Consider the following 25036-nt stretch of genomic DNA (forward strand, 5'->3'; position numbering starts at 1 on the left):
GGCCAATAACATTTGATTTGATTTGATTTGATCTGAAATCTTGGGTGAGAACCTCCTTCCCTCAGCCAGGGCATTGAAAATGGGTCGTGGAAGGGTATTCCAGCATGACAATGACCCAAAACACACGGCCAAGGCAACAAAGGAGTGGCTCAAGAAGAAGCACATTAAGGTCCTGGAGTGGCCTAGCCAGTCTCCAGACCTTAATCCCATAGAAAATCTGTGGAGGGAGCTGAAGGTTCGAGTTGCCAAACATCAGCCTCAAAACCTTAATGACTTGGAGAAGCTCTGCAAAGAGGAGTGGAACAAAATCCCTCCTGAGATGTGTGCAAACCTGGTGGCCAACTACAAGAAACGTCTGACCTCTGTGATTGCCAACAAGGGTTTTGCCACCAAGTACTAAGTAATGTTTTGCAGAGGGGTCAAATACTTATTTCCCTCATTAAAAATGCAAATCAATTTATAACATTTTTGACATGTGTTTTTCTGGATTTTTGTTGTTGTTATTCTGTCTCTCACTGTTCAAATAAACCTACCATTAAAATTATAGACTGATCATGTCTTTGTCAGCGGGCAAACGTACAAAATCAGCAGGGGATCAAATACTTTTTTCCCTCACTGTATGTAAATTATATATTAAAGTTTTTATTAATGTATTAATTAATTAATGTTAATATTAATATTTATGTAAATGTGATACTTCATTATTTCTTTATTTATATAAATTAGCAACAAAAACGTGTTTTGGCTTCGTCATTATGTGTATATTGATGAGGATTTTTATTTTATTTTAGTCTATTTTAGAATAAGGCTGTAACGTAACAAAATGTGGGAAAAGCCAATGGGTCCGAACACTTTCCGAATGCACTGTATTGTTACACCATGTAGGAGCAGTATAGAGCTAGTCTGTTCATTATATACATCTATATGATGTATTGTTACACCATGGAGGAGCAGTATAGACCTAGTCTGTTCATTATATACATCTATATGATGTATTGTTACACCACGTAGGATCAGTATAGATCTAGTCTGTTCTTTATATACATCTATATGATGTATTGTTACACCATGTAGGAGCAGTATAGACCTAGTCTGTTCATTATATACATCTATATGATGTATTGTTACACCATGTAGGAGCAGTATAGATCTAGTCTGTTCATTATATACATCTATATGATGTATTGTTACACCATGTAGGAGCAGTATAGACCTAGTCTGTTCATTATATACATCTATATGATGTATTGTTACACCATGTAGGAGCAGTATAGACCTAGTCTGTTCATTATATACATCTATATGATGTATTGTTACACCATGTAGGAGCAGTATAGATCTAGTCTGTTCATTATATACATCTATATGATGTATTGTTACACCATGTAGGAGCAGTATAGATCTAGTCTGTTCATTATATACATCTACATGATGTATTGTTACACCATGTAGGAGCAGTATAGATCTAGTCTGTTCATTATATACATCTATATGATGTATTGTTACACCATGTAGGAGCAGTATAGATCTAGTCTGTTCTTTATATACATCTATATGATGTATTGTTACACCATGTAGGAGCAGTATAGACCTAGTCTGTTCATTATATACATCTATATGATGTATTGTTACACCATGTAGGAGCAGTATAGATCTAGTCTGTTCATTATATACATCTATATGATGTATTGTTACACCATGTAGGAGCAGTATAGACCTAGTCTGTTCATTATATACATCTATATGATGTATTGTTACACCATGTAGGAGCAGTATAGATCTAGTCTGTTCATTATATACATCTATATGATGTATTGTTACACCATGTAGGAGCAGTATAGATCTAGTCTGTTCATTATATACATCTATATGATGTATTGTTACACCAAGTAGGAGCAGTATAGACCTAGTCTGTTCATTATATACATCTACTTTATGTATTGTTACACCATGTAGGAGCAGCATGTTAGATAGTTACTTATTTAGATTTTGTTTGACTTAATGAAACTGCCTTAAATGCGGATGTGCTGTAGTATAATTTTTTTAATTTGAACTCGTTAAAAATCTGCACTAATCAATCAACACATCCCTGTCTTTGTACGTCTCAATATAATAGTATTATTTCATTATATACATTTAAAATAAACGTTGAAAATAAAATATTTTCCTCAAGCGCGATACCCACTCCAGTCAGCAGATGGCGATGTGTGTCTTTCAGGCGATGCTGAAAGCGTGACGTATAATCTAGTGGACGGGAGGCAACAGTCAACCACCTCCGTAGCTGGTTAGACAACAGCCGAAAGATTCAAGCTCTAGACGCTTTCGGTGTATATTAGCTACTGTGTTTTAAACAAACTTCGGTCGTATCTACTTGTTAACCTATTTAATTTAATATTAAGTTGTTATTAGTCAGCTACAGTAGCTGGCTGGTTAAGTTAGCACTAGCCTAGCTAGCTAACATCCCCGACCATGAGCTCACTAAGCTACTCTCCTCCTGCTAAAGAAGAGGAGGTCTGCTGGACGGAGAAAGAAGCTCTAGTGAAAGAGGAGGAGGAAGAGGAGGATGTTACAATACAAAAACAAGTAGAGGGTGAAGCTGTTACCGTGAAAGAAGAAGAGAAAGACGTTACAGTGAAAGAAGAGGAAGACGCGTTCAGAGTGAAAGAGGAGGAGGATGTTACAGTGAAAGAAGAGGAAGACGCGTTCAGAGTGAAAGAGGAGGAGGATGTTACAGTGAAAGAAGAGGAAGACGCGTTCAGAGTGAAAGAGGAGGAGGATGTTACAGTGAAAGATGAGGAAGACGCGTTCAGAGTGAAAGAGGAGGAAGATGTTACAGTGAAAGAAGAGGAAGACGCGTTCAGAGTGAAAGAGGAGGAGGATGTTACAGTGAAAGAGGAGGAGGAGGAGATGACTGTCACATCGAAAAAGGAGGAGGAAGAAGAGGAGGAAACTGGATATCTGGTTCCGGTTTCCCAAAGGCATCTTAAGGCATCCAATGATTCTAATGATGAACTTAGCAGAAAGATGCTTTTGAGGAACCGGGCCCTGATTAACACTAGTAAGTACTGTCTTAAAAACAGAGGCACAAACTCTGCAGTTGTTGAACTGATGTGTGGTGTTAAAGGGGGAATCTGCAGTTGCTACATCCATATTTGGACTTTTAAATTATGTATATATAGCCATTGATTCTTGAAGAATATAACACATGCCTCATGAGCTTAGTTCAACTGTCTTACCCCATCAGGACCTAAAGTAAGATTTTTTTACTCCAATGTTTAGAAACAATGTAAATGTAAACCAACACTGTATCGCCTCAACATGGTTAAAACTATAATATTGATGTCATGGATGGTCAGTCCTTGCATCCATAGGTCTGTCTATGATTTGAGAGTAGTTACATTTCTCCAGCCCCATCATCATCTTATTACCAAAACAGTGGTGGAATGACAGCTTTGTTATTGTTTGAACTGAAGATTGGTTGATTGATTGATGTGGCTTTTTTAAAAGAACAACCTAGGATTTAAACAGCAACAAAATGGCTGCCAAGAGAGACTTGGTTTGGTAAACAGCTGAGGGATGGGGGCTGGAGAAATGTAACCACTCTCAAATTCATAGAGAAAGCTATTGTAGCAACCTTAACCCAAAACCTAGCGACCTCATCAAGAAGTTCAGACATCTTGGTATAACAGTTATAAGGTGTTGGCTTGACAGTGTCTGGACCCAGGTTTGAGTCCAGCTCAGGGCTACCCCCTGGAATTCACTACACTATGAATACAAGGACTGGCCATCCATAAGGTCATAATCACAGTTTTAACCTGGTTTTGAAGATATACAGTGTTTGTTTACAAACAGTGGCGTTATATGAGCTCATGTTTTGGTTTCTGATGGGGTAAGACAGTTGAAACATTTGAGGCATTTATAAGTTATATTCTTCAGGAATCAATGACTATACAGTTTATGGGTCTTTCTATATCTGCCAGTGAGGCTTTCCTGTGGGGGTCAAATTGTTGGAGCTGTTGATAAGTCATTTTATAATATTCTGCAAATGTATTTTCATTTTTATTAGTGCTGACCCTAGTCGACTGGTCGATTGTTTGGTCGGTAGGCTGTTTTGTCGACAGAGATTTTTTTAGACTGATTGTTTTTTAGTCGAGCAGTCGCAAATACACTATATATACAAAAGTATGTGGACACCCCTTCAAATTAGTCGATTCAGCTGTTTCAGCCACAACCGTTGCTGACAGGTGTATAAAATCGAGCACACAGCCATGCAATTTCCATAGACAAACGTTGGCAGTAGAATGGCCTTACTGAAGCGCTCAGTGACTTTAAACGTAGCACCGTCATAGGATGCCACCTTTCCAACAAGTCAGTTCGTCAAATTTCTGCCCTGCCAGAGCTGCCCCGGTCAACTGTAAGTGCTGTTATTGTGAAGTGGAAACGTCTAGGACATAGGTCACTAACAGGCGGACCGCGGTCCGGATCCGGACCCAGAAGCCGTCCCATACGGACCCGGACCAAAACAAAAGATTATGAATTAAAACCTGACGGGGCGCTTCTATTTTAATATGCACAGCTTTTGTAGTCTTTACGGTACTCGTTTTGTGAATGAGGAAACTCACCGACCAATTGCATGTGAGTTAAGCGATCCCACGTGATACCACTCAGCCAATGAAGTCTTTGCATTCCTGGCGGTAAACATTGGGACTCTACAGTGCAGACAGATGAGAGTTTTAGAGGCAAGTTACCAAGGAAAAGAAAGTCGGATTAAAAAGATAGCGATATATGTAGAAAACAAAGGGAGCGAAAACAGACGAATGAGACGGAGAAAGGGAACGAAACAGACGAGTGAGAAACAGACGAATGAGACGGAGAAAGGGAGAGATACAGACGAGTGTGCCGGAGAAAGCTGAGGAAAATACGAGTGAGACGGAGAAAGTTGACGAAAATATGAGTGAGACGGAGAAAGGGAGCGAAACAGATATGACCAGTCAACCAGGATCCTGAGCAACACATTCACTGCCCAACAACGTGCTCTTGAGTGTTCCCTCAGAGTTTCTTGGATTTTGGGTAAACACAAAAAGCCATTTACAGATGGAGGGGTTGTCAAAGAATGCATGAGTGCAGTAGCTGAAACACTACTTGAGGGAAAACAAAAAAATTAGCTTTGTGATAAAATAAAGCAAATTCCCATGTCAGCATCATCTGCCACAAAGAAAAGTGAAATATTAACTCAGGATGTGCTAACCCAGCTAGATGAAGCCATGCATAAGGCACCATGTGTAGGCTTAGCTGTGGATGAGTCCACTGACATATGTGACAATGCTCAGCTGTTAGTGTTTGCCAGGTTTTTCAACACAGCCCAGAAAACATTCTGTGAAGACATGTTAGGTGTCACTCCCCTTCAGACCAGTACAAGAGGAGAGGATATCTACCTGGCCATTAAGGAGATGTTAACAAAAAGAGGAATAGAGCCAAAACAAGTGGTTTCAATAACCACAGATGGAGCCCCTTCTATGATAGGGAAAGAAAAAGGAGCTGTAGCAAGACTGAAAGGGGACAATCCTGAGCTTTTATCTTACCATTGCATCATTCATCAATCTGTCCTCTGTGCCTCCCTGTCAGATGAGCATGCTGAGGTGATGAATACAATGATGAAAATGATAAATTTTCTCAGGGCATCCTCTTCCTACCAGCATCGCATGCTTAGGGAATTCCTCAGAGAAGTTGATGCCAATGCTGATGATCTTTTGCTGCACAACAATGTGAGATGGCTCAGCAAAGGCAGGGTGCTAGAGCGCTTTTGGTCCATCAGTTAGCATCTTTTTTGGCAGAGCTAAGCAGTCAGAAGGCAACACAGTTTTCTCTCTTTTTAGAAAATGAGAAATGGATGGATAATGTGGCCTTTTTGGTTGACATCACGTCACATCTGAATGAACTGAATTTGAGGCTACAGGGCAAGGACAATTCAATTTGTGAACTGATGACAGCTGTTCGCTCCTTTCAGAGGAAACTTGAAGTGTTCAAGGAAGACCTGCAGGGAGACTGTGTACACTTCCCAGCAGTGCAGGAACAGGTTCAGGTACAGAGAGATTTGTCTTCTTTTGTTGATTTTATTGATAAGCTGATTGTAAACTTCAGCAACCGTTTTGACAGCTTCAGCTTTGGAGAGCAGCTCACCATGTTCATTCAGAACCCATTTCTGATCACAGATGTCAGGGGGTTCTCAAAGGAAGTCACACAGCACTTTAAATGGGTAAATGCTGGGTCTCTCCAGATGCAATTGGTTGATCTCCAAGCAGATGTGGCCCTGAAAGAGCAGTTTGTAAGAACTGACCCTTCCACTTTCTGGTTCCAAATGGTCCCTGAGACTGCTTTCCCGGGTCTGAGGAAAGTAGCCCTATACATCTTGACCATGTTTGGCTCCACATACAACTGCGAGGCAGCTTTCTCCACAATGAACATAATTAAAACTAAATATCGTTCCAGGCTCACCAATGAGCACCTTCACATGTGTATGAGAATGGCCCTGACTCCATTCAAGCCCAGGTTTAAAATTCTGGCAAGACAGGCTAAAGCTCAATTCTCTCACTGAGCAAAAACATGGTGGAGTGGGATATGAGGGGAAGAAAGTGATACTCTAAAACTGTTCAATTGTTAAGATCTGTTGAGATTTATTATTTGTAAAATTGGTTGAGACTGTTGAGTCAAGATGTGAAACAGAAAAGGGGAAATTCAAACTTTTCCTCCCTTTATATTATTTTTCTGAAGTTAAGCACTTTTTTTGAAAATGCACAATTTTCACATTTTATTTATTTTCTCTTATTTTGACATGCAGCCCTAGTTTTATTTAGTTAATTAATGAGAGCACATTGTACATATCTACAGTCATACATATATGTTCAGTAGGGCTGCCCCTCTTAGTCGATTAGTCGACTAATCGGTCGTTTTGGTCTTAGTCGACTAAGATTTCTTTAGTCGATAAGTCATTTTTTATGCTTATTCATGCTTAATTACTCATTTCCAAGTAACTTATGAGAACATTTCTGGTGAACACGAGATTTAAAGTGGTGCTTTTGCAGGATTAATTTCGGAGAAACTCAGTTTTACAGATGGTTAATTAACTACATTTATATTGCGCTTTTCTAGTCTTGCACAGCTCTGTCGATTAAATCAACTAATCGATTAGTCGACAAACTCATATAAGTGTTAGTCGACTAAGAATTTCTTTAGTCGAGGACAACCCTAATGTTCAGTTCTATGTTTCGTGATAATAAATATTGTCAACAAGTTTTTGAATTGTACTGAATTAATTTGATTAGACGGTCAGTTATTGATTACATTCAGAACTACTAGGCTACTTAAATATATATACCACTAAATTGTTAGACATTATGATCTTCTGGACCTTTGCTTCAAAACATTTTCTCTAACTGGACCTTTTTTAAATTTTGTTGAATACCCCTGGTCTAGGAGCAACAACGGCTGAACCGCGAAGTGGTAGGCCACACAAGCTCACAGAACAGGCCCGCCGAGTGCTGAAGCGCGTTCCAAACTGCCTCTGGAAGCAACGTCAGCAGAATAACTGTTAGTCGGGAGCTTCATGAAATGGGCTTCCATGGCCGAGCAGCCGCACACAAGCCCCAGATCACCATCCGCAATGCCAAGTGTCGGTTGGAGTGGTGTAAAGCTCGCTGCCATTGGACTCTGGAGCGGTAGAAAGGCGTTCTCTGGAGTGATCAATCCGACGGACGAATCTGGGTTTAGCGGACGCCCGGAGAACACTACTTGCCCCAATGCATAGTGCCAACTGTAATGTTTGGTGGAGGAGGAATAATGGCCTGGGGCTGTTATTCATGGTTCGGTCCCCTTAGTTCCAGTGAAGGGAAATCTTAACGCTACAGCATACAGTGACATTCTAGATGATTCTGTGCTTCCAACTTTGTGGCAACAGTTTGGGGAAGGCCCTTTCCTGTTTCAGCATGACAATGCCCCTGTGCGTAAAGCGAAGTCCAAACAGAAATGGTTTGTCGAGATCGGTGTGGAAGAACTTGACTTGCCTGCACAGAGCCCTGACCTCAACCCCATCGAACACCTTTGGGATGAATTGGAAGGCCGACTGCGAGCCAGGCCTAATCGCCCAACGTCAGTGCCCGACCTCACTAAAGCTCTTGTGGCTGAATGGAAGCAAGTCCCCGCAGCAATGTTCCAACATCTAGTGGAAAGCCTTCCCAGAAGAGTGGAGGCTGTTATAGCAGCAAAGGGGGGACCAACTCCATATTAATGCCTCTGCTTGAAACATGTAGGTATTACAGACGCGGTCAGGGAGACGTTTTAAAATGTCAGTGAAGACTCTTGCCAGCTGGTCAGTGCATGCTCTGAGTACGCGTCCTGGTAATCTGTCTGTGAAGATTAACCTGTTTAACCCCTTGGAGTCAATTGATGCAAATTTGCTTCAATTTAAGTAATTTAAGTAATCCATAGTACGACCATCTTAAAACAATTCCATATGTCAGTTTACACCCCCTCCCCCAACGGCTTAGATTTACAGGGGTTAAAGGTCTTACTCACATCGGCTAAGGAGAGAGTGATCATACAGTCGTCCGGAACAGCTGGTGCACAAGACTTTGTGGAGGCCACGGAGATGGCACAGTCCATCGCTCTAAGACATGTGATACATAAATTGTATATGGTTATATACAGTGGGGAAAAAAAGTATTTAGTCAGCCACCAATTGTGCAAGTTCTCCCACTTAAAAAGATGAGAGAGGCCTGTAATTTTCATCATAGGTACACGTCAACTATGACAGGCAAAATGAGAAAAAATAATCCAGAAAATCACATTGTAGGATTTTTAATGAATTTATTTGCAAATGATGGTGGAAAATAAGTATTTGGTCAATAACAAAAGTTTCTCAATACTTTGTTATATACCCTTTGTTGGCAATGACACAGGTCAAACGTTTTCTGTAAGTCTTCACAAGGTTTTCACACACTGTTTCTGGTATTTTGGCCCATTCCTCCATGCAGATCTCCTCTAGAGTAGTGATGTTTTGGGGCTGTCGCTGGGCAACACAGACTTTCAACTCCCTCCAAAGATTTTCTATGGGGTTGAGATCTGGAGACTGGCTAGGCCACTCCAGGACCTTGAAATGCTTCTTACGAAGCCACTCCTTCGTTGCCCGGGCGGTGTGTTTGGGATCATTGTCATGCTGAAAGACTCAGCCACATTTCATCTTCAATGCCCTTGCTGATGGAAGGAGGTTTTCACTCAAAATCTCACGATACATGGCCTCATTCATTATTTCCTTTACACGGATCAGTCGTCCTGGTCCCTTTGCAGAAAAACAGCCCCAAAGCATGATGTTTCCACCCCCATGCTTCACAGTAGGTATGGTGTTCTTTGGATGCAACTCAGCATTCTTTGTCCTCCAAACATGACGAGTTGAGTTTTTACCAAAAAGTTATATTTTGGTTTCATCTGACCATATGACATTCTCCCAATCCTCTTCTGGATCATCCAAATGCACTTCAGACGGGCCTGGACATGTACTGGCTTAAGCAGGGGGACACGTCTTGCACTGCAGGATTTGAGTCCCTGGCGGCGTAGTGTGTTAATGATGGTAGGCTTTGTTACTTTGGTCCCAGCTCTCTGCAGGTCATTCACTAGGTCCCCCCGTGTGGTTCTGGGATTTTTGCTCACCGTTCTTGTGATCATTTTGACCCCAAGGGGTGAGATCTTGCGTGGAGCCCCAGATCGAGGGAGATTATCAGTGGTCTTGTATGTCTTCCATTTCCTAATAATTGCTCCCACAGTTGATTTCTTCAAACCAAGCTGCTTACCTATTGCAGATTCAGTCTTCCCAGCCTGGTGCAGGTCTACAATTTTGTTTCTGGTGTCCTTTGACAGCTCTTTGGTCTTGGCCATAGTGGAGTTTGGAGTGTGACTGTTTGAGGTTGTGGACAGGTGTCTTTTATACTGATAACAAGTTCAAACAGGTGCCATTAATACAGGTAACGAGTGGAGGACAGAGGAGCCTCTTAAAGAAGAAGTTACAGGTCTGTGAGAGCCAGAAATCTTGCTTGTTTGTAGGTGACCAAATACTTATTTTCCACCATAATTTGCAAATAAATTCATTAAAAATCCTACGATGTGATTTTCTGGATTTTTTTCCCTCAATTTGTCTGTCATAGTTGACGTGTACCTATGATGAAAATTACAGGCCTCTCTCATCTTTTTAAGTGGGAGAACTTGCACAATTGGTGGCTGACTAAATACTTTTTTCCCCCACTGTATTATGTACAAATAATGATGCAACACTAATAAATCTAATATTATTTTATAACAAATGTACTTTCTCCCGCTTTGGATACTGTCGCTGTCCGCGGTTCTGAATGTAATTATATGCACAAGCACAAAACACCACATCTGTAATTTTAGTCCCGTCTGAATCTGCCATGTCAGTCATTTTTACATGGCAGGAGAGTAACAATTCAAGCCAGAATAACCTACTGTTTTTTGGCGAACTCCAAGGTCCTCTGGTAATACTAGTCCCGTGGGAATCGACATCCCTGTGTTTTGAGAGAAATGAGTTTGACAGGTGTTGCTCACGGTTTGATCAAGGAAAACAATAACTGATTTGATCAATTTAACGAAGTGCTGCTCATAGCCTACATATGAAGGGCCTGCAAGTATCAACTTTCACAGTGGATGATTTTGTTCATATGTTTTGTGGGTATTAATATTTCTAGCCTACAATCATCGATGTTACTACTAATGTGAAAACAAGACAAAATATTACTATTACTGCTCACTTGACTGTCTTAAGACAATTGTCAAATAATTTAACAGATGTCAATTGTTGTACAGCTTCATGGGTACGCTCTGGGCATCACCTTTTACCTCAAATAAACAGTATTTCTGCTGTTGTGGCCCTTTAACCATCTGTCTGACTTTGTCGTTCACACAGAAGAGAGACGTGACTATCGTGGATCCTCTGGGGAGCCTCAACAACATCATGAAGCTGAGGAGGCAGAGAAGAGTCCCTCCAGATCAGAACATCTCAAGAAACACCAGCGGAAACCCACAGGGAAGAAATCTCACTGCTGCTCTGACTGTGGGAATATATTCAACTCTTCAGCAGACCTTAAAAGACATATGAGAATCCATACAGGAGAGAAACCTTATAGCTGTGATCAATGTGGGAAGAGTTTTACTCACTCAAGCTTCCTGAAGGTACATTTGAGAACACACACTGGAGAGAAACCTTATAGCTGTGATCAATGCGGGAAGAGTTTTACTACATCTACCAGTCTGACTATCCACCAGAGAATACACACAGGAGAGAAGCCTTATAGCTGTGATCAATGTGGGAAGAGTTTTACTCACTCAAGCTTCCTGAAGGTACATTTGAGAACACACACTGGAGAGAAACCTTATAGCTGCGATCAATGTGGGAAGAGTTTTACTCACTCAAGCTGCCTGAAGGTACATTTGAGAACACACACTGGAGAGAAACCTTATAGCTGTGATCAATGCGGGAAGAGTTTTACTACATCTAGCCGTCTGACTAGTCACCAGAGAATACACACAGGAGAGAAACCTTATAGCTGTGATCAATGTGGGAAGAGTTTTAGTCGATCAAGCAAGCTGATGGTACATTTGAGAATGCACACAGGGGAGAAACCTTATAGCTGTGATCAATGCGAGAAGAGTTTTACTACATCTAGCCATCTGACTAGTCACCAGAGAACACACACAGGAGAGAAACCTTATAGCTGTGATCAATGCGAGAAGAGTTTTACTACATCTAGCCATCTGACTAGTCACCAGAGAACACACACAGGAGAGAAACCTTATAGCTGTGATCAATGCGAGAAGAGTTTTACTACATCTAGCCGTCTGACTAGTCACCAGAGAACACACACAGGAGAGAAACCTTATAGCTGTGATCAATGTGGGAAGAGTTTTACTCAATCAAGCTGCCTGATAGTACATCAGAGAACACACACAGGAGAGAAACCTTATAGCTGTGATCAATGTGGGAAGAGTTTTAGTCAATCAAGCAACCTGATGGTACATCAGAGAACACACACTAGAGAGAAACCTTATAGCTGTGATCAATGTGGGAAGAGTTTTAGTGATTCAAACAACCTGAAGGTACATTTGAGAACACACACTAGAGAGAAACCTTATAGCTGTGGTCAATGTGGCAAGAGATACGCTGGTAAAATAACTCTGATTAAACATCAGAAAGTACATACATGAAGGAGTTGTTTCATGATATCAATTAAATAATGTCACAATGTTTTAACATTGTTGTATGAGTATTTTAATGAATTTTACAATGTAGAACCATCATACATTATTTTTGTATTTTTCATACTGGCCCCCCGTGGGAATCGAACCCACAACCCTGGCGTTGCAAACGCCATGCTCTACCAACTGAGCTACATCCCTGCTGGCCATTCCCTCCCCTACCCTGGATGACGCTGGGCCAATTGTGCGCCACCCCAACCGTTTTCCCCCTGTTCTATTGATTTCAGCGTGATATGGATATTAGCCTCATCAGGGGGAAAATCCAGGCTCTGAAATGAGTTGTTACATTTACCACGTTGGCGACCCACTTGAATCAAAATGCAACACTTCTAAATGTAGCTAGCTGTTTTCTACAAATTGTCCTCTGACCAGTGATGTACACATTATTCCCAGATTCCGTGTGGTTTTTGAGCTGTTAGTTTTAACAGGACGTGCAACCTCATCTCCCCCCTCGCGCATAATTGATTTCAACGTGATATCGATATGAGTGATGACAAATAAGTGTTGCGTTTCTCTTCGTTTTGGGGACCGCTAAATTTAAATGCATCACTCCAAAATGTAGCTGACTGTCTTCTGCAGGTTGTCCTCTAACCAGTGAAGTAAAAAATATATTGCCCGTTTTCATGTGTATTTTTGTTGTTGTGTTAGTTTCAACAGCACGTACAACCTAATTTTTCCCCCTAATCGATATTAGTGATTTATTGCCACTTGTCAAAACAACTGTGTTTTTGGTGCTTGTGCAGTTAATAAGGTGGTTGTTTAAATAAATTCAAGTATTATATATGATTACTATTGTGGAACATGTTTGTGTCGATAGTACATTTTATGTTTAGGTTTTCCATTTATCACAAACTGTTTCTGCATATTGGTTATTGATTTGGACACGTTAAAACTGTGTTTTGACATTGGGCAGTATCCCACCTTGCAAAATATAGTCGAAAAGACGTTGAAAAGAAGACTATGCTCGAGGTCCAATCTACGTTTTGGTTTTGGTTGAAAGTTAAAGTTAAAAATATGTATTTTTTAGGTCGTTGTTTCAATGACTTGAAAACAACTTCATTTCAACGTACTTGCAGCCTATAAACATGGACGCAGGATAACGCATGCGTCTATGAACTGTTTTATTAACAATCTTACATCACTCCAGTATTTCTTTACAACATTCAAGTGCTAATTGTCTTTATTCCACTGCTGAAGAAGCATGACTCAAATCACCTACTCATATTTCAAACATCCAGCCTGACAAAATATAAAATTTTAATTATTCCATGCCTCCCTATTGGAAATGAATTATTGCCAATACATATGAACAAAGGGGTGTACATTCGGTTTTGATATTTCATAATATTTCCATTTTATGTAACATTTAGTAATCATAATAATTTATGTGATTAACAGATTTTTTGTTGTTGTACAATTATATTGTTTACAAACAGTGTAGTAAAACCAGCTTATATTTTGGCCTGGATATTACATCATATTCTTACTGTTTTAACCAATGTTATTTCCTTAGATGCTCTTTAGTCTTTCAGCTTTTATTGATATTCTTTAGTTTTTTATCCACTGTTTGTTGTCTAGTAAATATTTCCGTTTTTATTTTAATAGTTTTTATTCATTTTTTCCTGTGAATTGCGTTGCATTTCATGTCTGAAATGTGCTATATAAATAAACTATACTGAACAAAAATATAAAAGCAACAACGTAAAGTGTTGGTCCCATGTTTCATGAGCTGAAATAAAAGATCCCAGAAATGTTCCATACTCACAAAAAGCTTATTTCTCTCAAATGTTGTTCACACCCCTGTTAGTGAGCATTTCTCCTCCTTTGCCATAATAATCCATCCACTTCACAGCTGTGGCATATCAAGAAGCTGATTAAACAGCATGATCATTACACAGGTGCACCTTGTGCTAGGCACAATAAAAGGCCACTTTAAAATATGCAGTTTTATCACACAATGCAATGCCACAGATGACTAGAGTTTTGAAGAAGCATGCAATTGGCGTGCTGACTGCAGGAATGTCCACCAGAGTTGTTGCCAGAGAGTTGAATGTTAATTTCTCTACCATAAGCCGCCTCCAACGTTGTTTTAGAGAATTTGGCCGTACGTCCAACCGGCCTCACAACTGCAGAGCACGTGTATGGCGTCGTGTGGGTGAGTGGTTTGCTGATGTCAACAGAATGCCCCATGGTGGGGTTATGGTATGAGCAGGCTTAAGCTACGGACACAATTGCATTTTACCGATGGCAATTTAAATGCCAAAGATACCGTGACGAGATCCTGACGGCAATTTTGAGGCCCATTTCTTTTGCGCCGCCTCATGGGTCTCACAGTCACGGTAGTCTGTGACACCGCCTGGGATCGAACCCGGGTCTGTGGTGACGCCTCATGGGTCTCACAGTCACGGCAGGCTGTGACACCGCCTGGGATCGAACCCGGGTCTGTAGTGACGCCTCATGGGTCTCACAGTCACGGCAGGCTGTGACACCGCCTGGGATCGAACCCGGGTCTGTAGTGACGCCTCATGGGTCTCACAGTCACGGCAGGCTGTGACACCGCCTGGGATCGAACCCGGGTCTGTAGTGACGCCTCATGGGTCTCACAGTCACGGCAGGCTGTGACACCGCCTGGGATCGAACCCGGGTCTGTAGTGACGCCTCATGGGTCTCACAGTCACGGCAGGCTGTGACACCGCCTGGGATCGAACCCGGGTCTGTAGTGACGCCTCATGGGTCTCACAGTCATGGCAGGCTGTGACACCGCCTGGGATCGAACTCGGGTCTGTAGTGACGCCTCAAGCACTGCGACACAGTGCCTTAGACCGCTACACCACTTGGGAGGCCTGGGTAGGTTACTTTCTAAATCTACAGTCCAGAATTCTCATCAGTAACTAACCTTTGGATTACTGACACTCAGTAATGTAATCTGATTACTTTCAGTTACTTTACACTGCTAACCCTAATGCCTAACCCTAACATGAAATAACCCTAACCTTAACCACACTGCTAACCCTAATTCCTAACCCTAACATGAAATAACCCTAACCTTAACCACACTGCTAACCCTAATGCCTAACCCTAACATTAAATAACCCTAACCTTAACCACACTGCTAACCCTAATGCCTAACCCTAACATGAAATAACCCTAACCTTAACCACACTGCTAACCCTAATTCCTAACCCTAACATGAAATAACCCTAACCTTAACCACACTGCTAACCCTAATGCCTAACCCTAACATTAAATAACCCTAACCTTAACCACACTGCTAACCCTAATGCCTAACCCTAACATGAAATAACCCTAACCTTAACCACACTGCTAACCATAATGCCTAACCCTAACATTAAATAACCCTAACCTTACATTTGTGTTTTCATGAAAATTGACAGTATAGCCAATGTTGACTGCAGCTGGCCCATCTAGCAGAAATCCCTCAGTTCTGCCTCCAGGACAAGACTCATCACAATAAACGTCAACCTGCTTAAGAGGCATTAGAAGAAGACACATTTAATATTACCAATTGAACATCTATGGCAGGATAAGTCAATGTTAGAGGTTATGTAGCTGGCCATAAATGGATGTTGCATTTAACTTTATGAGTTTGTTATGTAGGCATCTTCTAACCCATTGCTTTCTACTATAGATAATAATATGATTAGGTTATATCTTTAGGCCTACAGAAAAAACTGTCTGTCGGATTTCCAGTCTTCAAGAACAGGAGTTGGAATTATGGAAGTATAGATTAGCCAAATTGTTTCTCCTGAGCATAACTCCAAAACGAAGGATTGAATAGCCCCATTCTGTTGCTTATGATGTTGTTGTCATGGAGGACTGATTGGGCTCATTGTTTCCAGTTGAAAATAAATGCTTCTCTTGGAATGGCATGCTGTGAGCACTACCGAACAGTGCTGTTTGCGTGTGCAAAATGATTTCCATTTGCTATTGGCCTATTGTTTACGTTTTGTTGGTGACACTTTGATATCTCGATCATTTACTGCTGGTTAGATCTATCAAAAGAGCTCGAGTTTGAGCATGTGTCCGTTTTCTAATCAGCACGAATTAGATTGAGCAATAAGACTCATGGTCTTCTCAAATTAAACTTTTTTTTTTTTTTTACAGTATTACATGTAACCCGTTACTCATCAAACCCGGACTGTATCTAACCATCCAGAGGGTCTCGGGGGTAGCGGGGCGGCCTGGCTCATCTCCTGGTCAGCTGACATATCGTACGGGGTGAGTGAATCATCACTGGTTCATACACACACAGGACAGTGACATACAGAGAGCCTAGTGAATAAAACACTACGATAGAGAGAAATGGTAACGGGGTCTTTTAGGCAGGCACTAACTTCGCCATGTTTTGTTGGACAAAAGCCTTTGGGGAAATTAGTAGTCAAATAAGGTAGGAGGTTAACACAGGCTTTGGGAGATCTTATACGTTTTTTTTCCTAACATCACTTTTTTTGTGAATTTTGACTAATTTATGTCATCATACAAAAGCACATAATGGCTTCATAATTCATAAAGGTTGTGTTAACTGACTGGTATTATATCATAGAACAAAACGTATTAAGATCTCCCAAGCCTGTGTTAACCTCCTCCCTTATTTTAGGCTTTCATCCCAAAACCCTTTTCTTTCCCCATTCATTTTCCCCATGGGAATGGCTGAACAAACCAGAGGGAACTCATTTCCGGTTTTTAGGACTACAACCCAGATAGTGAAACATTTCCCCGCTGTCCCTATACCCAATGCTATAAATTAACTACCGCCAGCGGGCAAGTGCAGTTTGCCGCTCATGACATGATTTGCATCTCTGGCGGGTAGCCCCCATTCAGAGGACCGCTATAATCCCTCCGCAGGCCGCTGTTGCATCTCTGGCGTTTAGCCTCCACTTAGAGGACAGCTATAATCCCTCGGCAGGCCGCTGTTGCATCTCTGGCGTTTAGCCTCCACTTAGAGGACAGCTATAATCCCTCGGCAGGCCGCTGTTGCATCTCTGGCGTTTAGCCTCCACTTAGAGGACCGCTATAATCCCTCGGCAGGCCGCGGTTGCATCTCTGGCGTTTAGCCTCCACTTAGAGGACAGCTATAATCCCTCGGCAGGCCGCTGTTGCATCTCTGGCGTTTAGCCTCCACTTAGAGGACCGCTATAATCCCTCGGCAGGCCGCTGTTGCATCTCTGGCGGGTAACCCCCATTCAGAGGACCGCTATAATCCCTCGGCAGGCCGCTGTTGCATCTCTGGCGTTTAGCCTCCACTTAGAGGACCGCTATAATCCCTCGGCAGGCCGCTGTTGCATCTCTTGCGTTTAGCCTCCACTTAGAGGACAGCTATACGCCCAAGGCAAGCCATCTAGCCATGAGTTAGTTTGAAAGACAATAGCCAGGAAGGTCTCTAATCTCAAATTCGGCCTGCCACCTTCCAGCTAACCACAGCCGGCCAGAGGCTGCAAGCTGTTTTGTTGTGATCTATAAATCTAACATGCAGACCACACCGCATGCGTCGCGTGCGCGAGCGTTGCAAAATAAATGTATACATGCATGTTATTCAATCGTTGCACCTAAACTGCTCGCTCGCGTCAACGAGCGTCTGCGTGGGCCGGTTCTATTTGTGACGCTCAACGCGCTGCAAGTCTCCCATCTCCTCATTGGTTTATAAGAGCATCTACCCACGTGTGTGATTGAAATATAAACTGAGGTCTACGCTCCAGTCCAGTTGGTTGTGGAAATGCACCATAAAGTTGGTTGCCATCAGCCATATAAAGTCCAAAGAAGAAGAAGAAGCCTGAAGGAGGAGAGATTACTAAAAAACAAACTTTTACTGTTTTATCTGTTGATTAATTGTCGGAGTAGAGGACCTTGTGCATTTCAGGGTAAAATAACAACCCAATGTTTATATCCTAGGACAAATTAGCTAGCAACAGCAAGCTAAATTGACATACATGTTTAATGCTTTTAGACCTGTCCCCAAATAAATAATAATATGCCATTTAGCAGATGCTTTTATCCAAAGCGACTTACAGTCATGTGTGCATACATAAATATAATTGGTTCAGAGTTTATTTTGATATTTCAACCTGTGTGTCCTGATCGCCTCTGGTGTGGGGACAAATTCAACTTGCGCGCGGTCTAGGTAGTATGTTAACCTACATTCTTTTGTGATTTCAATTTGATTTGATTATTTTGCCAATTTAAAAACAAAACAGCCACACACGAGGACACAATGCATTAAAAATAATCGAGGATGACACAAAGTGATACTCGCAACTCGCTGTTGGCTGGGCTCCCTGCCTGTGCCATTAAACCCCTACAACTCATCCAGAATGCCGCAGCCCGTCTGGTATTCAACCTTCCCAAGTTCTCTCACGTCACCCCGCTCCTCCGCACACTCCACTGGCTTCCAGTTGAAGCTCGCATCTGCTACAAGACCATGGTGCTTGCCTACGGAGCTGTGAGGGGAACGGCACCTCTGTACCTTCAGGCTCTGATCAGTCCCTACACCCAAACGAGGGCATTGCGTTCATCCACCTCTGGCCTGCTGGCCCCCCTAACTCTGCGGAAGCACAGTTCCCGCTCAGCCCAGTCAAAACTGTTCGCTGCTCTGGCACCCCAATGGTGGAACAAGCTCCCTCACGACGCCAGGACAGCAGAGTCACTCACCACCTTCCGGAGACACTTGAAACCCCACCGCTTTAAGGAATACCTGGGATAGGATAAAGTAATCATTCTACCCCCTTTACCCCACCCCCCCAAAAAATAATAATATATATATACATATTGTAAAGTGGGTGTCTCACTGGCTATAAGGTGAATGCACCAATTTGTAAGTCGCTCTGGATAAGAGCGTCTGCTAAATGACGTAAATGTAAATGTAAAAATGATACACCTAATAATGTACAGTTTATAGCCATTAATAGCCTACATTTTTCATTTGTTTTATATACTAGGCTATATTTTCAAGGCAATACCAACTGTTCAGATTTCTCTGTTAAAGAGATGCCGCTCCCTAAACCGCTTCACACAGTGTTGATCACTGTCATTAAGGGTGACATTGTCTGTGGTCATGAAGCCAATTCTAGTCTATCCTATTGAGGCCATTACAATGTACATTTAATTCCATGACCTGTTTATTGCTTCAAACTATGTTCAAATCAAAGCCACAGTCAATGTTGCAACTTGCAATGTAAATATGGCGGCAACTCTTAAATCCTCACAGAATAACCCGGAAAGCACAATATCATCAACAGGAAGTTAGTAACCATCCTCCCTCGAATGTGGTAGTAGCGATAGAAAAATGGCGACGGTAGGCTTTTGGAACTAAATAACTGTTTAATTGTTTGTATTTATCACTGAACGTTTTTGAAATATCGAATATACACTAGTGGCACACTTTTAGTCAAAAGATAGATGGAGCACCAATTCGCTGGCCTGGATTTTGAATCATGGAGAGCGATTCATGTTGTCGATGTAAAAACCTGCTGGAGATGGACCTAATTTTATTTTAAAAAATTAAACCAATGCATTTGAAATGTTTTCTAGTTTTTAGTTTTACTCATCTGTTCATGCACCAGATTGGAATGCAAAGGATGTTACATTTGTTATTTTCCCCAATAGAGTATCTTTTCCACAAATATATTAGTATGACCTAGTTATATTCGTTTTGCAACTGAAGTCAATTTGGGCAATTCCATTGGTCCTTGAGCAAACCCCCCCCCCCCCCCCCCACACATGATTCTTGTTTTTACTGCGACTCAGCTTGTTTGTTCAAGTAAAGTTACGGCTTTCCATCTTGTTACATCATATCAGACTATTGTCATAGCGAATGCAAACTTTTATAACTTATGATTGTCTTTAATATTTAAATATTTGCTCAAACATTAACGTTAACACGTTAAGCTAGCGAAGTAAACTCAACGATGAATTACACGCTAACTCAGCTGGCGTTTTTTCACTGCATTCTTTTTTAGGACAATTAACGTTAACGCAAGTTGCTAATGTTAGCTTGCTAGCTAGTAGCTGGTGTGGTTTTGCTAGCCTAACGGTTTCATCATCTTATTAAGTTGGATAGCTTACTATCTGCTTATTTTCTTGTTAGCTGAGTTACTTACCTAGCTAGCTTGCTAACATTAGATGCTAGCTAACAACATTATAGGGCGTTCACTCACTGCTCTAGAATGTAGTGATATACGGATGAATTCAAGAGGGTCCTGCTAAATTATTAACTTAAGTTATCTTTAGCCTATTTCATTATGGACAGCACATTTTGTCGCTAGTCAATTTGACTATTTCCTTGAATTACCTTATGGTATGCAATTAAGTTAAGACGTTATCAAGGGTTGTCATTCTAATTTCATTGGTTATTTTGGTTTCACAGGCAATGTTGTTGTTTTGTTTTTTGGGTGCATGGTGAATCACGATGTGAGTCATGTGTCCAAAGGGGGAATTACCGGTCCCCTGGGCCTTTGGTAAATATGCAAATTGTATTAAGAATATGAGCAGTAGTAATTAATGTGTTATGAGTTAGATGGAATGTTTTATGTGCAAATGTATTTGTGGCCGGAGACAAAGTACAAAGGGGACCTGTCTCTGAAACTAGTGGACTGCTGCAAGAATGTGTACTTCCTAATCTCAAGGCTTCTCCTGACTGATGAGAAGACATGGTACAGTAGTAGCATACTGTGTCTCACTTAACAATGTTCTTAAGACTCTCTTCTCATGGGTGAAGGCTTCTCTGCCCAACCTAGCAGGAGAATCTGAGCATTGTCTGCGCCCTGGAGACTTTGTGGCGGTAAAAGACTACAGAAGAAAGAGTTGGAAAGACCCTAGGTGGTGGGGTCCGAACCAGGTGTTGCTGGCTACCTCGATGACGGTGAAAGTAGCAGCGACAGATACCTGGATCCATGTGTCCCACTGTAGGAGAGTTCCAACCCCAGAAGAGGAAGATGGCCCCGCCATTGTGTAGCATTGTTTTCTTTTGTGTCTGTCTTTGTCTGTGTGTCTTTGCAGTAGTGACTCCCAGCTTCCCTATTGGTGCGCTGCCAGAAGGACACTCTCCGCAGACCAATGTTGATGGATTGAGAGGGACTCTGCCTGATCCGGAGACCCTGGTGACGGAAGAAGGTCCCGAGCCAAAGAGACCATACATCGTCACCCCGGCTGCACCGAAGGCTGTACGGATAGAGGGGAGCTCGACCTGGTATCATCTAAACCACTGCACCAGAGGACCACAAGAAAATTGAGGACCTAGAGATGATGGACCTGAGGATGCGGAAATACTGGAGCTGGCCAAAGTCAGGAGATGGGGGAGGATGGCGATGGGAATGCTACTGATAAGCTATGTTCTCTGGCTGATTCCTCGGGGGAGGGACAGGCCTCCAAGATCCTACAAGACCTCCAAGATCCTACAAGACTTCCAAGATCCTACAAGACCTCCAAGATCCTACAAGACCACCAAGACTCACCAGATTTCCCCACCATTGATTTCTCTACCCTTGACTAGTCCCCCTAACAGAAATTGGAAACCAGAACAGTTGAGTAAGGAAAATGGCATACTGACAATAGTAAAGAGCACAAGAAAAAGACAGAGAAGAGAAACAGACAGGATTGGAATGTATATTCTTGCACAAGCAGGAACCACAACTGAAGTACAGAAAGGGATCGCTATTAAAGTACGAGGGTCAAATGATTATTGGTGTAGGAGGAACCAGCACAAGGATTATGGGGAAATTGCGTTGGGTAACTGTGACCTCAGGATAATAAAAGGAACGACAGGTGGATCATGGGTAACTGTGACCTCAGGATAATAAAAGGAACGACAGGTGGATCATGGGTAACTGTGACCTCAGGATAATAAAAGGAACGACAGGTGGATCATAGGTAACTGTGACCTCAGGATAATAAAAGGAACGACAGGTGGATCATGGGTAACTGTGACCTCAGGATAATAAAAGGAACGACAGGTGGATCATGGGTAACTGTGACCTCAGGATAATAAAAGGAACGACAGGTGGATCATGGGTAACTGTGACCTCAGGATAATAAAAGGAACGACAGGTGGATCATGGGTAACTGTGACCTCAGGATAATTAAAGGAACCACAGGTGGATCATGGGTAACTGTGACCTCAGGATAATAAAAGGAACGACAGGTGGATCATGGGTAACTGTGACCTAAGAAAAAGGAATGACAGGTGGACCATAGACATAAGAATAACAGCCCAAGACTTAGATAAACAATTTGATGTAGTACTTACAAGTACTACGTTTCCAGGGGGCAGTGTTGCCGAAGTAGTTATTCCTTGGGAAAGTTCACTAAACCCCTTACATGTTAGAGCCCCATCAGAAGCAGAAGGAAGAGAATGGAAGGAGGAGCTAAACAATGACTGGTATAGATGGGCACAATATACTACATTACAATGAAAGAAAACTGTCTAATCTGCACTTCGTCTCCCTTTTTAAAATAATTAACAGTAGTACCAAATCCCCACAGCTACCAGGACTGTGCTACGTTTAAATCACAACTTCTGTCGTCTAAGGGACTCGGAAAGACCGTATTGCCCAGCAGAATGTTTGTCATATTTTAGGAAATCCTAAATATGAACAATTTTATAATCAACCAGGATGGGGAGAGAAGTGTAAGCGATTAGACGCTAGAATAGAAACCAGGAAAAGGGAAGCACCAGAGAAATATAAAATAGACTATGAGCGGAAATATGAGTGTTACAACAAAACAATCGGGTTATATAATTTGGGAGAATTCAAGGGAGAATGTGAAACAACATGACACCTAGATACAGATAGCTTTTGGAATGCAGACACCTCTCAAAGAAAAATTGATCAGGCAGCAGGGTCAAGTACTGGGGTAATAGTTATCCCGGAAGGATGCGGAAATCAGACACTGGCATCACCACTGATCATTCCTTATGAGGATCAGTCGGGGGGCCATTGAGAATTTCTTCTGGGTCTGTCAGGGGAAACTAAGGACGTTATGGCCAAAAGGACGGAAATGGATTGGAAGTACAGCTAATACAGCTAATACAAAACGTTTTAAATAGTTGACTGGAAGGCCTTAAATGTTGATATACAAGATACTAAATAGATCAGAAAGGGCATTTAAGTCATTTAGCAGACGCTCTTATCCAGAGCGATATACATGAGCAATTAGGGTTAAGTGCCTTGCTTAAGGGCACATCGACAGATTTTTCACCTAGTCGGCTCGGGGATTAGAACCAGCGACCTTTCGGTTACTGGCACAACGCTCTTACCCACTAAGCTACCTGCCGCACCCGTATGAAGCTGACCCCAACGTACAGATAGGTGCTAACCTAGAGGAATTCCCAATGAATGTAAAGCGAGGTGTGAGAATAAATCAGGATTTTGAATCAATATTTCTTTGGATAACTCTTAATAAAAATGTGGAATGGAACAATTAAATACATTACAATCAACAGAGGTTCATAAATTATACTGACTCAGTGTAACAGTGTTGCTTCCGTCCCTCTCCTCGCCCCTACCTGGGCTTGAACCAGGGACCCTCTGCACACATCGACAACAGTCACCCTCGAAACACCGTTACCCGTCGCTCCACAAAAGGCCGCTGCCCTTGCAGGGAAACAACTACTTCAAGGTCTCAGAGCGAGTGACGTCACCGATTGAAACGCTACTAGTGCGCACCGCTAACTAGCTAGCCATTTCACACCGGTTACATCAGCATTGTCAATGCTGGGAGAACAAGTACAGGCAACAAGTAGGATGATCTGGCAGAATAGACAGGCTCTGGATTGGCTCCTAGCAGAAAAAGGCAGAGTCTGTGTTATGTTCGGAAGCAAGGGCTGAACTTTTAGTCCTAATAATACTGCCCCCAGGAGGAATATTCTCTGAGGCAATGATCAAGCTTAAAGGATTGAGACAGGAAGTCCAGAACAATGCTGGGCAGGACACGTGTGCCTGGGATTGGCTGTTTCTTGACATTTGGAAAACGGGGAGCAATGTTCACTAAAAATGGCAATGATAATAAGCATAGCACTGGTAGTAACGGGAATAGTCTTTTTGCTGTTTGTTGCCATTGCTGAAAACCCAGTTGATCAGAACCACGGTGAAACAAATGACTGTGAGGAGAACGACCATAAGGACCGGAACCCGAATGGGACATGAACTTGACAGAGGTGATCCCAGTTACCAGGGAAACAAGGACATTATACGAATTCTAATGGGAAGCAACGTCAAAGGAGGACCACTTGACTGCCCTTACGGAAACCCAGAATGTCTTTTATAGGGTGGTGGCAGGAGGAGGAGGAGGAGGAGGGGCTTGTCATGACTACAAGGACCAGCAACAGCTGGAGAAACCTGGACTTGGAGATATTCATCCTCCCAGACTTATATATCCTGTTCCATATTACTTTTGTGGTGATAATGACTCTAGAATGAGGTCAGAAATGGGATAATAAGCAAACATAGACGAAGCATTAGTTAAGGGAAGTAGGTGAGGTAACATTTGAAATGGATTTTGGTGTTGGAACTGGGAGTCCCATATGGGGGACGCCTGAGGAAAACCAGGAACCTTAAAAAAGAAAGACTACGCCTCTCTCATGTCTTAACCTATGTAGTAGATGTATGTTACAAAGGGTTTTTTCCGGTTACGAGTGTCCACGGACATGTCTCTTAATCCCCTAAACAAGGTTCTGCTTAGATTCAGAAGTCGGTTGTTAGGGAAG

The 25036-nt window shown here is 42.1% G+C and overlaps 1 protein-coding gene across 1 annotated transcript in view; it reads left to right on the forward strand.

Annotated features, from left to right (window-relative positions):
- LOC311124272 (uncharacterized protein) overlaps positions 1-21832 on the forward strand; it is a gene marked incomplete at both ends in the record, with an annotated part of 69332 nt that extends 47500 nt beyond the window's left edge. Inside the window, 2 exons of the mRNA XM_084198441.1 lie at positions 21331-21494; positions 21824-21832. Of these exons, the coding sequence (XP_084054567.1) occupies positions 21331-21494; positions 21824-21832 (173 nt within the window). The remainder of the gene's footprint in view (positions 1-21330; positions 21495-21823) is intronic.
- Between the last annotated feature and the right edge of the window lie 3204 nt (positions 21833-25036).

Source organism: Coregonus lavaretus, assembly GCF_964263955.1.
Source record: "Coregonus lavaretus genome assembly, contig: HAP1_SCAFFOLD_69, whole genome shotgun sequence".
NCBI classification, from domain to species: Eukaryota; Metazoa; Chordata; class Actinopteri; order Salmoniformes; family Salmonidae; genus Coregonus; species Coregonus lavaretus.